The 14400-nt window shown below is 44.8% G+C and overlaps 1 protein-coding gene across 1 annotated transcript; it reads left to right on the top strand.

Moving 5' to 3' along the window:
• Positions 1–1533: 1533 nt before the first annotated feature.
• Positions 1534–14162, top strand: valopa (vertebrate ancient long opsin a). Its single transcript, XM_070916669.1, has 5 exons — positions 1534–1906; positions 4329–4539; positions 8658–8775; positions 9730–9963; positions 13926–14162. The coding sequence occupies exons 1-5, from the start codon at positions 1543–1545 to the stop codon at positions 14160–14162; spliced, it is 1164 nt and encodes a 387-aa protein (XP_070772770.1). The 5' UTR covers positions 1534–1542.
• The last annotated feature ends 238 nt before the right edge of the window (positions 14163–14400 follow it).

Genomic DNA, 14400 nt, shown 5'->3' with positions numbered 1-14400 from the left:
TGGGCTTGAGTGAGAAAGTCTTGTGCTGTGGTTATGAAAGAAAAATGACGCCTTTAGACGCAGATAACGTTCATGCTTTGTACACAAAAAAGGGCGCTTCAAAATGCACTCAAAGGATTTCCCATAACTTTTCCCTGACCAGTCACAGCTGCCTAAACCTCTAATCCTAAAGTGTATTCGCCTAAATATAACTCATTGAACTAATATAGCTGTTCAATAGATCACCTGGTTGTGCATTTGTCGCCTCATGCAGATTTAAAAGATCCCCGAAAGGATTTCTGCCATTGTTTTAGAACTCGTGCGCGTTGCACAAACTTTCGCACGCAGACTGTTGTGGCTGTATGTTGTGCAGGTGCACGGTGTGAGGAGCACATGAGTGTCTTTCGTTCCTCCTCACTGATCCTGTGTGCTCAGTGGTGAACGCTCGCTCTCGCTCTGCTTGCAGCACGTTAGCGGATGATTCTTCTTTTCTTTTTTTTTGGATCTGTGGAAGACTGAAATTAGAGAAACATGGAAAGTGTGTCCCTTTTTTTTTTTTTTTTTTTTTGAAGCTCATTAGATGATTAGGGAGCAGGTGGTTATGGTGGTGTGTGTCCATGTGGTGGTGGTGGTGGTGGGGGGCAGTCTAACATAATCAAAGCCCAGCCTGTTGGGTGACTTGACCTCTTGACGCCACATTTAGATGCAGCAAGGACTGTTATTTGATTTCAATTACCATGCAGCAGGCAGAAGGCATCTTTAGACTTGCGTGTCCTCCACTGATAAGGCCTGTATGCAGCGCACACACAAGATTAGGCTTGACTGAGCACGCAGGTGTTTGGCACATATCACTCAAAGCTGCCTGAGTGGAGTACGTCTTAGTTCCACAGGTAATGTGTGATGAACACTACAATGTCCACAGTCAGCCTGCTGGGGTCCCTCACCACGCATGATGAATGAATTGCGCACTGGCAAAGGCAAAATTCCTAAAAGCAGAGGCTCAGTTAGTGTGTGTGTGTGTGTGTGTGTGTGTGTGTGTGTGTGTTAATCAGGACTGGTCGGCGCGCAAGGAAGCGCGCGTGAAGAGGACGCGCGGCGCCCTGTCGCCGCTCCTGGGGCGCTGCAGCGGTGATGCCGGAGCCGCCTATATAAGAGCTTCCAAGATGCCACTGATCGGTCATTTACGCACTGACTTGCTGCCAGCGCCTCTCAAGCACATCGCCTCTGTCCGCGCCGCGCAGCGTGTGCTCCGCTCTCACACGGACCCAGACCCACGCTCCGACAGCTCCACTCGGCGCCTCCGTCTCTCCCGTGCTCCACCATGCGCGTCCACCAGCGAGGACTTCAACGCAGGAACTTTGTGAAAGAGTCCCAGGGCGCGCAGGACGCTCCGCGGCGCGGCCAGCGCGTGTAAGCGGCAGCAGCCCGGGAGCCACATGAAGTTGCGAGCGTGAGAAAAAGAGAAAGAACAGCCCCCCCCCCTCTCCTCCTCCTCCTCCACCTCCTCCTCCCCCCTCTCGATTAGGGTCCCCAAGCAAGTAGCCTACTCTCTGGGCATGGACAATGGATACGTTAAGCCTGTCAGTGAACGCTGTGTCCTACACTGTGGCAGCCGAACTCCCCCCTACCGATGATCCGTTTAACGGACCCATCAAGAACATCGCGCCGTGGAACTTCACCATCCTGGCCGTGGTCATGTTTGTGGTCACCTCGCTGTCTCTGAGCGAAAACTTCCTCGTCATGTTCGTCACTTTCAAGTTCAAACAACTCAGGCAGCCCCTGAACTATATCATAGTCAATCTGGCCATCGCTGACTTCCTGGTCTCCCTCACCGGTGGACTAATAAGTTTCCTGACAAACGCCAGGGGTTATTTCTTCCTTGGGAAGTGGGCTTGCGTCTTGGAGGGGTTTGCTGTTACTTTCTTCGGTAGGTTTACCTGTCTTTCCTTTCCTTTCCTTTCCTTTTCTTTCCTTTTCTTTTTTTTTCTTTCTGGTACTGTAATTGTAGGGCTGCATCACTCAACCTCCACAACTGCAGGTGTCAGAGCTTTTTCTACTTATATTGCAAAGATGTGCGGCCACTGTGAAACAGCTCCGCGTGGCGCACCCTCAGATCAGCACTGACTTCCACATCTGTTCATAAGTCAGGGCATCTGGGAGGGAGGTCAAATAAAAGTGCGGAAATCAGTTGACTGAGGGTCAGGGCGTCAGCAGCTTTGACAGATGTCAGAGTAACATACTACTTGCTGCAGGGATACTGAGTGAATACTTCAAGAACGTTAAGGAAACTTCACAGTGTATAAAGCGGCATATTAACCGCACAGGAGTGTTTTTACTGTCTCGTTTAATCAGGTCCAGAAATGAATTTTGCAAATCTATTGCAGCTTGTTTGCTGCACCCTTTAAAGCTCATCCCCCATAATGCAGCCCTGCACGTGCAATATGCATTACAGAGCATATGGCAAACTAAAACTGGAGCACACGGATTTGGATGGACATCAGTGTGTGCGCGAAGTAGAGCTGTATTTTAAATGGTCGAGATACGAGACGGGAAAACTTCATGGAGTTCAGGTCAAAAAGTCACTATAGTGGCTGACTCGGTGTTAACTTGTGGTGTTTTATGGTGTTTTAGATTTTTCATGTTTGGTGTTTGGAAACTGCACCTGCATGATATTTGCTGCTCTGCTTGCGATGTGTGCATGAAACCCGACTGTAGGATCAGTGACCAAAAAAAAGAAAGAAAAGAAAGTATTTTTAAGGCAGAACTCAAAACCACGTTCAGGAGCCTCAACACACGCCGCACATGTTCATGACTTGCCATAAGTAGGTTACCAGCACCGTGACCACGAATAACATTTAACTAAGTCCGTGGATTACCTTCAGGGTCCCTGTTTAAGACAGAATACAGAGGTTCCCAAAGTTGGATCCTGGGCAGTCTGGGGGTGGGGGGGGGGGGGGGGGGGGTAGCCTGCAGTACTGGGAATCAAGAGAAAAGAGGATACTGGATCCAGTCAGGCGGAGGCTGGTACATGGTTTGTTGGCTGTGGTCACAGGTGACAGATTTATTATCAAGTTTAACTTGTGGCGCTTTAATGAGACAGCCTTGGCCCTAAGTATGGGTTACATATATATCCCATAAGGAGCCAGACCTGCATTACATTGTGTGTTAGCTGAATTCATATAGCCTGGGAAATAGACTTTACATACTGACGCTAAATAACAAAATCCACATTAGTCTAAGTACGCTGGGACTGTGGTGCATTGAAGTACCACACGAAAAAAACTTTAGAATTAAGGAGTCCCTGAAAACAAATATTTGTGGGGCAAAGGGGCGCGCGAGCACATGGCAACACAAGCACACACATTTTGTCAGTAGGATGAGAAGCCGGCGCGGCGCTAGAAGAAAACATTTGACTCTCTTGATTATCAGGAGGAAGCGGCGCTGATGTATAATCAATAGCCCACTGGAGCGAGGCTGGACAGCAGCTACAGTGATTCTCAGCTGTGTTGCATTCATATCACCTGTGTGTGTGAGTGTGTGTGTGGGGGGGGGGGGTGTTATGTGTGAGTACATTAGAAAGTGATTAAGCTGAGCTTGCGCTTTCCCGTGAGCAGGATGGATGTGCCACTTAATATTCTGCTCACGGTGAGAATATTTTCTTTTTTTCTGTCTATTTTCAGTGCTTTTTCTGTCTGAGCGCACCTGTGCTTTACAGATGAATACGCGGAAATGTATTGGGTGAAAAGCGGATGGACAGCAAAAACACACTCTTTGATGGTCTACTTTAAAAAGCTACAAAACAATTGGCGTAGTTTGCATTGGTGAAGCTTTGGAGAGCCTCTTGTTTAAATGTGTGCGACATTATTGAACACCCTGGTTTCCACCTCTCTCTTTTGTCCTCTCCACTGAGCCTAGTAGGCAGACACTAGGAGTACCTGGCTGTGGAGAGATAGGTAATTAACCGGTCTGTGAGAGTGACTTATTACCATAATTATAGCCGACTTTTTTTAGCCCATTAGGAGGAAGCCTAATGCACCCACCGCGGAATCATTAAACTATTTCTAGCAACGGCACGGCCACTTTTAACTATGTGCAATACAGACTTGGGATACTTTGTCAAAAATTAAGAAGCGTGGTTACAGCATGGGGGGGGGGGCATCTTAACCAGGCGAGCGATCAGTTCCACAAGCGTGGATGTAATGACACTAATGAGATGTCACACAGATACACAGACACAGAACTATTTTTTTTAGGTTCATTACTGTGTCAGATAACAAATGAAAAGCAAATTCCAGGACTTGTGTGTTTCTGACCGAGCACCCTCCACACTGACCTGCTGTTTGCTCCAGGGATCGTGGCCCTGTGGTCCCTCGCCGTCCTGTCCTTTGAGCGATTCTTCGTGATCTGCCGGCCGCTGGGGAACATCCGGCTGCAAGCGAAGCATGCGATCCTGGGTCTGCTGTTCGTCTGGACCTTCTCCTTCATCTGGACCTTCCCTCCCGTGCTGGGCTGGAACAGATACACTATAAGCAAGATCGGAACCACCTGTGAGCCTGACTGGTGAGGAACGAGCGTTGTGTTATCTCTGTAAACCTCAAAGAGCTGTGGCTGTTAAAACTGTCAGACAACACAGAGAAAATGATCTTAAAGGGTCCAGTTAATCTAAAAAAAAACTACTTTTCACACTTAATCCTCACTGTGGATGTTTTTTTGTGCGATTTCTTAGTACCTGAGAAATCAGCCCAGTGAAAACCTTCAACAGTGAGCTTTGTGGATTATTGATTTGGGCCACGACATTGTTTCTGGAGTTGCTGTGGAATTTTTCAAATGTCTTTTTTTCGTGCTTTGATCAGCACAAACAACATTCTATTCACCTCCATTGTATTGGGGGTGGGGGGCGCTAGTTTTAGAGCACAGCATCTCAAAATCCTGCCACAAAACCACAAAGTAAGTGAGACAATACGTTTGTTTTATGATTTGGGTGAAGTGACCCTTTAATACTGACGCTTGTAATTATTATTTTCGCACCTTCATGCAGAAAAAATAGCTTTTTTTTGTGAAGTATTCAGAAATGGTGGTTTGTGAGTGACAGCCACATGTACTGCGCATGCTACTGTATGTATGTGCTGAAGCAAACTTGTCAGTTTCTCACACCACGCGCACACACTCACACACTCACTTTCCTTTATCATTTTTAAGAGGCAAAAAGTTTTTTTTTTAAATCAAATCCTGCTTTCCCAACCAAACTTTAAACGTGCACAAGAAGCTGTACGGTTCAAGGTTCAGCTTTATTGTCAGACTGAACCCAAACAGTGAAGTTATTGGCTGTAAAAACCAAAACAATGAGCTGAAAGAAGCTAAAATGCTCCGTTGAGCTGAGGGGTGCAGAGTTGAATTACTATGAGCAACACCATTACATTACACGTGGTCATTTGACCCAGTGTTACTATAAAAATATTGACTGCAGCAGCTTTAAACTAAACTTTGTTCATTCTTCTTCAGATAAAGATTATAGACGTTCTACACTCAGCCTTGTGGCTCAGATCTACATTGCTGCTTCAGTTGAATTAACTCAGTTAAACTCACTCTGTGCGAATGTGTCTCGTGGAAAAAGTCAAGAAACAGGTCGGCTCTGACCTTGGCCCTCAGGGTGCCATCTGGGTAATGCTATTTAGCTGCTTTGATCAAAGGCGTGCAGATAGGGGGCTGAGTGTTTGCCTCAAGCCTTGTTAGGGAACCATCGCTCAGATGAAGCGCAGGGGTAACGGATGGTTCAGACAATACAAGTAAGACATCACCTTACGGAGATACGCAGCGCATATATGACCCAATCCACCTCTGGCTGCACGCTGCACGAGTTCTGTCAGGAAACATTTGGTTAACAGCAGGAGCGCTAGGAGCAGGAGTGTGAGGTCCACAGTGTTGCCATGTGCACAGCCTGATGCATTTTAAAAGCCTCATTTATGTGCATGTTTTTTGTCTCGGGATTCGTGCGGATGTTCTGCACCGGATGACTTCGGAATGTTAAAAAGCTTACATGCGCGGTTTTGAAGGATGGCGCAGGAGAAGTTGGCGTCAGCGGATTGTCAGCAGGTGGCTGCGTCCTTGGTGAGGGGCCGGGATACAATCCACCGCCTGTATGCCGCCGACTTTCTTTCAAATCCCCTCCAGTGCTCGGGTATCGTGTCAAACGTTGATCACAAAGACACACACAGATGGAGGTTGCCTGCTCTAATCCCTGGACTCGCTGGGAAAAAAAAAACGTGCACATGTACAGCAAATCAGAAACCCTCTACCCAGGCCCCCATTAAACTTATCGTTGTCATTTTTTCTGCGGTCGGCCTGTTGCTTAGTTAAGTGTCATGTGATGAAAGCATAGACACAAGCATGCATTATGTATATGACTAGCCTAATCACAAAGGTGCTAGCGGCATCTGTAAAGCTGAATGGTTTCAGTGATGCCGTTCGGTCTAGCAGTCGTGCAATGTTAAATTTTTTGCACCTGATTTTGATTTAGTCATAGCCTTTGATCAACATTTTAGTCGTAGAAAAGCTGAAGGCATTTTGTCTAGTTTTGGTCACGTTACGTTAACGTTAGCTGTGTGCTTTTTGGGGTTTGTCCCAGCTGCTTTCTTGGCTAATTTTCAGTTGGCTTGCAGATGAATTTAAGTTTATACATTTGTTAAGTAGCTGACTAACATTACTGGCAAGTTGCTGCTTATTAGTGGTCAAGCAGCTAAATTAACTGAAGAGGGGATATTTGGGGGCAGTTGAGGATACTGTAATCAGGAGTATATAATGCAAGTAAGTAGTAATGAAATAGACATTAGTTAATTTGTCCGTCTAGACTGAAACTGTTATCATTGGCTGCTTTTATTTAGTTTTTGCCTCATTTTCGCTGTTGAAATGTGGCCAAGTAATATTTTTTTTGTCACAGTTTTTGTTGACACTGCAGTCATGTGTAGGGGAGTTTGTATTCAGTACTTCCTCTGGCTGAGGTGAGATTTTATGCAGCTGTATTAAAGTGATTGAATGCAAGGTTGTTCACTTAAAACATATATATACGAAACAATAAGGATTTAAACACCCCCCCAACCCCCAGTGGTAGTATCAAAAAAAGACCTCCCCAAAAACTCAGTGTTACATCAACTTTCAAAGCTGAAACTGAGCTCCCCAGTTTAAATTAAGAGGTTCACTGTGACAGTCGAGCAGTCAGCTGGTGAGCAGGGCCACGCCAGCCGGTGGCAGGAAGACTCGATTCTTTCAGCGAATTAGATTTTTGGGGGGATTTTGTGACAGAATCGGCAGGGCCGGGTCCATGTGATGCACCTCATCAAAAATGACTGCGCTCTTGGAGATGGTTTAAATGGTGCCTGGCTGATATGCGGAAGTGGCTCATTAAGTCACCGACTCTCAAATGATTTTGGCCTCCTGACCAAAAGATGGAGCTGCTGGGGAAACTGAACACGTCATTCGGTCAAGTGCGCCGGTGGAGTCAGCAATGAATACACCCAGTGCGGAGACCCAATTGACTTAGTCTGATCCATTTGGTGACCTGAAATTGGGCTGCTGATTGAATTGAATGAACAAATGCAACTATGTGCGTCTTTCGGCCAAATGGCATGAGGTCGACACAGGAGTGGATTATGTTTTAATGAAAGTCCAGGCGGAGCCACTTGAGCACAACCAAAAGTTGCATGACTGTCTGTAGGGGTGCAATTAGAAGAAAAATGAGCAAAAACATGAGCATTTCCATGTCCTGCCTTCAGGGGCGCCGAATGAAGGGAGGAAATCTGAATGATTCAGTGGGCCCAGAGCTGCACAGGGGTCCTTGAACACATCAGGGATTCAAGACTTTTACAGTTACAGCCTCAAGTGAGCTGCTATCACGTGGGCCCAGAGAGTTATTTTGTACAGATATACCAACAAACAAATCTTTTAGCTCAGCCCACTCTCCTGAATGAATCGTTTTGTTCAAAAAAGCAATTAAAAAAAAAAACAAGCAAATCTTTCTGCTTGATGATTTACAATTTGGCATATGGGTCACGTGACCATAAATTCACGAGGAATGAGGCGTGAATCGCCCTGTCACAAACGTGTGCTCAGCCAAGGATTAAGATGCATGTATACAAACACACACACACACACACACGCACACACACACCTTTCTGTCTGCCAGGTAGGTCCTTACACATTAATCTGGAGCTTGTTTCATTTGACGGAGGTAAGGCTTTCTCATGGAAATGACATAATTAGACTAAATTAGTGGCCTCCAGGCTCCTAATTGTGTCACAGAGATTTGTCTCAGCTGTGAAATTTCCCTTTTAACTGAAGCTCAAATGAGGTGCAAAACTGTCGTCTTTCTCTCCAGCCAGATAAAAGCCTCTGAATGTCAAAATGACATTTCTCAGACAGCTCATAGCTGGGAAATTATGCGGTTGTTAACCATTTTGTTCTTAAAGGGACACCCAAATGTTACCAAACAAAATGGCTTGGCATGTTTTAGGCTGTATGCATCAATCTGTTGATTGATCGCTATCTATTGTTATTGATAGTGCACTACACGTCACTGCATTTACTTGAAGCGAAACATTTCAAAAACTATTCTAATGGTTTTAATGCAGTTTAAAGCTCACAAAATGCCAACGTAAACATCTTTGCTCTCCACCTCTGAACAGGTATTCAACCAACATGATGGATCACAGCTACATCATCACTTTCTTCACCACCTGTTTCATTCTGCCTCTGGGAGTAATATTTTTCTGCTATGGAAAGCTCCTGCGGAAGCTCAGGAAGGTCAGTATGAGATCACGACACACAAATCACGAAGTTATGAAATGCACTTTATAAAAGCAGCTCAGACTTTCCGTCATGTTTAGGAAATAATTTCCTCTAAACCAATCGGAACATCAAGGGTGAGGGGAAGGGGGGGGGGGTGATTATTGCTTTATTGTGCTAAGATTACAGGTACGTGGCTTTTAGTTTGAAAGGTTTCCAACATGTTTTGAGAGACAGAAACTTTGAGGTCAGCAGGGACCAGAAGGGAAAGTGGAAGGACTCAGACTCCAGCAGTGTGCTGATGGGAGGATTATATTCATAGTGATTCATATCCAAGTTAGTTTGCTGAATGTATTACCCTGATTTGGGGATTTTATTACAGGATTATCAGGTTTTGGCCAGTCATTGCTGCTCACATTCGATGTAGCTGCAGTTGACATATGGTATGAAGACAAATGCTTGTACTTAAATTGTAAATTTACTCCAGGCCACAGATTGGAGCCATTAAGTGGGACATGAAGACTGTTTCATGGCGGTTGCACTCAAGGCTGGATGGCCAACGGGGCAAAATGGGCAACTCCCATTTAATAGGGGCCCATCTGCAAATTTTGGGTGACTTTCTGTAAATGCACCCACAGTACATTAAGTGGGAGGAGAGGTGCAATAGGGGCTATAACAGTAACAATTAAGCTGTGCAGGGAAATTGTGATGCCAAATTAAAGGTGCTGTCTGGAGACTCCCTACCGGTTTACTGGTGACCTGCCTAAAGAACAGAATTGTGGTAGTCTGAGAGCTGTTTCAAAGGCTCAAAATGATTTGAAACACAAGCGAAATATTTCTTCTTTTGAAAAAGAAAATAAAAGTTTAAGATAAAATAATTGTGTATCAGCCTTGAAAAAAACCTGTATTTGTTCACATCCTAAGAGATGAACTCTTTGATGAATTACAGCTTGTTTTCTGTGTTTCCTTCAGGTATCTCACGGCCGTCTGGCCACTGCCAGGAAGCCAGAGCGGCAGGTGACCCGTATGGTGGTGGTGATGATTGTGGCATTCATGGTGGGCTGGACGCCGTACGCCGCCTTCTCCATACTGGTCACAGCTCATCCGACCATCGAACTGGACCCCAGGCTGGCCTCCATCCCCGCCTTCTTTTCCAAGACAGCTGCTGTCTACAACCCAATCATCTACGTCTTCATGAACAAACAGGTAACTCAGTTATTTTTCAGTATTTCCTGTCTTTTTGCAATACCCAGTAGCAAACCAGTTCTAGCAGTGCAGCTAAATTCCTTCCTCTGCCCGAGTCGAGACACATCACTGTATGCAGCAGAAGAAAGCTGCTGCAGAGATGTTTTTTTTTTCTTTCTTTTGTTATTGGGTGTTAGCCTGTCTCTCAATAATGCATGACGTATGAATAAAAGAAACATGAAATCCAGAGAGTACAAATGTTCATGCGTGGCTCTGTTAAAAAAAATACATTAGATACAGTATGAGAAAATATACAGGTATTTATTTAAAATTGGAATGGATTTTGATTATGATCCCTTTTCATCATAATATGCGCCTTGCACGGTGAGAAAAGAGCACTCAGATTGCAGCCATTAAGCGGGATATCAAAGATTATTTCTTGATGGCTGCAGTGGCAACTGTCATTTTCATCAACCTGCGCACAAGCTGATTTCAGTGGTGACTAAGCTGCTCTGGGAAACTGTGATGCCAAGTTAAGACAAATATTAGGGTTTTTTCATGACTTCATCAGGCAAAGTGTGCATGATGGGATCTTATTCAAAATCCTATGGCAGTTGTGTGAATGATGTACGCGTCGTGGATGCACAGAGTGGGACTTGCAGTGCAAAGCGTTGCATTCTGCTCTTCAGCAAAACAATGTCTGTGTGCAGAAAGAGACCTCACAGTGTCCTCAAGCAAAACACTGATGCCCTGCAGGGCTGACTGCTCCCAGAATGCTGGACTCAACAACTTTAGTTCTTTTGTATCTCTGGTAAACACGAGCATGCTGTGCCCAATTTACTGACGTCGCATCAGTTTGCTTTACCTCTTTCTGCAGTTTGGAGTCACTGTATAAAGTTGTCCTGTGAAGCTCTAATTACACTTTACATGAAACTGAAGTCCCCTGAAGTTCTTTAAGAACCTTTTCATGTTAACATCTATTCCCTCCCGTTCTCACACTGCTCCATTGCCTGTGGCATGACAGGTTTTATTCTTTCAATACAATTCTTTACGGCCCGGCCAGCAGAGTGAACATTAAAACTGTCAAGGCCAGTTATGACAAACATGACCAAATATGAGGCTTGCCTACAGCACGATGTAAAGTGATCTATTTCTAGAAGTCTACTACACGTATATGTGCTTGGCCTGACTCCTGGATCAGACCTCCCTTGCCAGGGAGCTGCATGCAGTCTGCATGTCCAGCTGATCTGAAATGGGTCAGCCAGTGTCTCCACGAAGGCATTGACTGGATGTAAATAAGGACAGCAAGCAGCCAGACTCTAGTTTGAGCAGAGCTCCTGTGGCTTCAGCCAAATTGCTAGCGCTTATAGAAGTCAGCTGACCTCTAGTGCTGGATTGTGATACATAACAGTTACATAACAGGGTGAGGTGAACCAGAGTCTCAGGGGATTTCCGTGATGCATGGCTAGCGCTACTTGGAGTAGCGATTTTAGAGGGAGAAAGGTCGAAGGTGAAAGAACATTCTGGAAATATCCATTTATTACTTATTTATAAATCCAATTCATATGGATGGCTTTGATTCTCAATGCCATACTGCTCGATCAATAGGAAAGGCAAAGCAGCGATCCAAAAATAATGAAGCATGTAAGAAAATGAAGCCTGGACTGTTTTAATAAGATATACTTTAATGTAGATCAATAAATGGATGTTTCGCCAACTAGGGCGCTGATGTGAGAGGAACATTTTATTGATCCGTTTTGACAAAATGTACTTTGTTCTCCTCCTAATTCAAAATTCCAAATTTTGTAAAAATAAGGTCCAGGTTTTACTCCAGACGCAACTGATTCACCCACTGAGCGCCGCCTGCCCGGCAACTATCCCAATTTGTGACCAGAGCACTCCGTGCGTTACTCGGTGATTTGGTCACTTAGTGGCCCCTTCACAAACCTTAGGGGAAAAAAAATCAAAGCTACATTTTTTTAACTGTTATCCAGCAGCAGGTTGCAGCATCAAAGGTATTTTCATGATCCCACAGATGTCCGCTGTCTGCCCGACAGTAAACTGACGTTTAAATCCAATATTTCCACAGACTGTGCCACTCCACCCTGCATTTCTTCTCTGCTGCTCTAACTATGGCGGGCCAGGTGAGTGGCCGGTGCAGTCGGTGAAAATTGTTTTGCCCCCAGGCATTTTATCCTTTCGGACAGAAAGTCTTTGAGATAACGAAAATAACTTTTGAGGATACAACCCGCTGTATAAAAGGTGAACATAAGGTTTCCGTAGGGAAAGCTGTGTGACCAAATATAGAGGATCATACGAAGTGCCGAGGTCACAAATGCAGCAACCCAGCACCGAATAGAAGACAGACAAAGTTAGCAATTAGCTGGTGAACATGGAGGAGCATTTAGCGGCGGAAGAGACAGATATTATCCTCTGGAGTTAGTGGGGACCGAAACAGAGCTAAAAGGAGAGTGAATGTTGGATTCACATTCCCCCGGTGGACTGGGAAACGACTCCAAATGAATGCTAATTTCGCTACACGTCAGCTGGATGTGTCAATAGGCAGCCGTTTTTTGCCTGAAGAACTTTAGAAGGTCATACTGTATGCCCCCGAGCGGAAGGAAAAATCAATGAATGCAGGTGTAAGGTATGATTTTACCCGACCACGTAACATACCTGACACAAAACGGCATCTACATATCCCGAGTTCCCGCATCCAGCATTCCCCTTCATATTCATATTCCCTTTCGTCATATCTCAAGTTATCCTCTTTTTCCCCCCTTTAAACTTGAACTGCACCCTCTATTGGGAGAGGCTTTGGTCCAATAAACAAAACATTAAACATCAGTTATTTTGGCAATGTCCATTCCTGCAGTACAGGATGCTTACAATTATGGTATTGCATTGATAAAATGAATGGTGCAGGCCTATTGGATATGATTGACATTGGTGTTACCGCCCTTTGTGACTCTTTAGAATTCAGCTTTAAACTATGTAAGCAGATGGAAGTATCTTCTATAAATGTGTTTCAGGCTATTCACTTTGCCATTAAGATGACATTTTATGACCTTATTCTCTCTGCGGGAGTGTTTTAAAAGCTATATTTTTCAGTGTTGGAGGGAAGCGTTATACAAGTACTAGAAGTAAGCGTATTTAAGGTCCCAGAGTGAACAAAGCCACAGACTGTAACATTGCAGCCTTTTGCTTTTTCATGACGTTAGAGGGTAACAGAGGTGTTATTGCCACTCTTTGAAAGCATTACTGGATTGAGGGGAGAAGTTAGGAGGCTTGTGTGTTAAATTAGACAGGTCATTAAGGGTCAGGAATCATGATTTCTCCCCGGGGCTTCACAGAGTGGGAGCTTCAACACTGAAAAAAAGGTCAATTAGGGTTTTTAGATTCAAAGTAATGTGGAAACCAATGATTGTGGGACTATTAGTGAGGGCCGGTTGAAAATGGCTATGTTCTTCCAAGAAAAACTATTGACAGGGCGTCACTGTCACTGCCATTGCCATTGTGTACGTGTGTGTGTTTGAGAGGGCAATGCAGACACAGCTGCACGCTGTGTAATGTAGTGACTGATGCTCTCTGATTATTAGCAGCAGAAATGTGTTTGACCACAAAAAAAAAAAAAAAAGATTTCCCCGAATTACTGATTTTATGCACATTGCACATGCAGAGGCAAGAATTTCAATTATACTGATTTAGTGTGTCATGCGTATCTGGAGACACTGCCATGCCTCCTAATGGCCATAAGGGGCATGTAAGCTAACAGTGAGTCGGTTACTTTTTGAATCCATTACAATGAACAGTTCAGTGTGGCATTTCGCTGTCTTGCCGAGACGTAGACGAGGAGATTGATACTACTCTCACGTCTGTGGAGTTATGTGCTGTAGCTTTTTCTTGATCCATGGTCATCGACTTCTCCTAGTCTCCCTAAAAGATTTCAATCAAGCCTTTTAATTCTCTTGTTTTCTGTCCAGTTTCGGAAGTGCCTAATCCAGCTCTTCACCGGCATGGGGACCATCCCAGACAGCAACATGAACCAGACCTCAGAGCGACCCGGAATCACTGCAGAGAGTCAAACGGGAGAAATGTCAGCCATTGCGGCCCGCATCCCCGTGGGCGGCACTGTGTCGCCCAGGTCTGACGATTCTCCCACCGACTGCGGCTCATTTGCCCAGCTGCCCATCTCCGAGAACAAAGTGTGTCCAATGTAACGGTAAACCTCATCCCTATAGGTGTTCTCTTACTGAGTCCATAATAACCTCCTGTAATCTAGATACGGTGTGCTTCAGAGCCTGTCTGGACGACAGGCAGAACTTTAAATCTTTCGTTCATTTCTTGCGGAGACGGAGAGAGTGCAACTTTAGAAGGGTGTTTTTTTTTTTTTTTTATACATATATAGTTGATGATTCTAGCTTTTGTTTTTATATTTCACTTGCAAAATTAATTAAG

The sequence above is a fragment of the Enoplosus armatus genome, chromosome 12, assembly GCF_043641665.1.
Source record: "Enoplosus armatus isolate fEnoArm2 chromosome 12, fEnoArm2.hap1, whole genome shotgun sequence".
Lineage (NCBI taxonomy): Eukaryota > Metazoa > Chordata > Actinopteri > Centrarchiformes > Enoplosidae > Enoplosus > Enoplosus armatus.
This window is presented reverse-complemented; position numbering and strand designations above follow the sequence as displayed.

Bases quoted from the DNA above. Each gene is read 5' to 3' on its own strand.
- valopa (XM_070916669.1), top strand. From the start codon at position 1,543: ATGGATACGTTAAGCCTGTCAGTGAACGCTGTGTCCTACACTGTGGCA. The intron at 4,540-8,657 runs GTGAGGAACGAG...ACCTCTGAACAG, and splicing joins ACCACCTGTGAGCCTGACTG to GTATTCAACCAACATGATGG. The intron at 9,964-13,925 runs GTAACTCAGTTA...TTTTCTGTCCAG, and splicing joins ACGTCTTCATGAACAAACAG to TTTCGGAAGTGCCTAATCCA.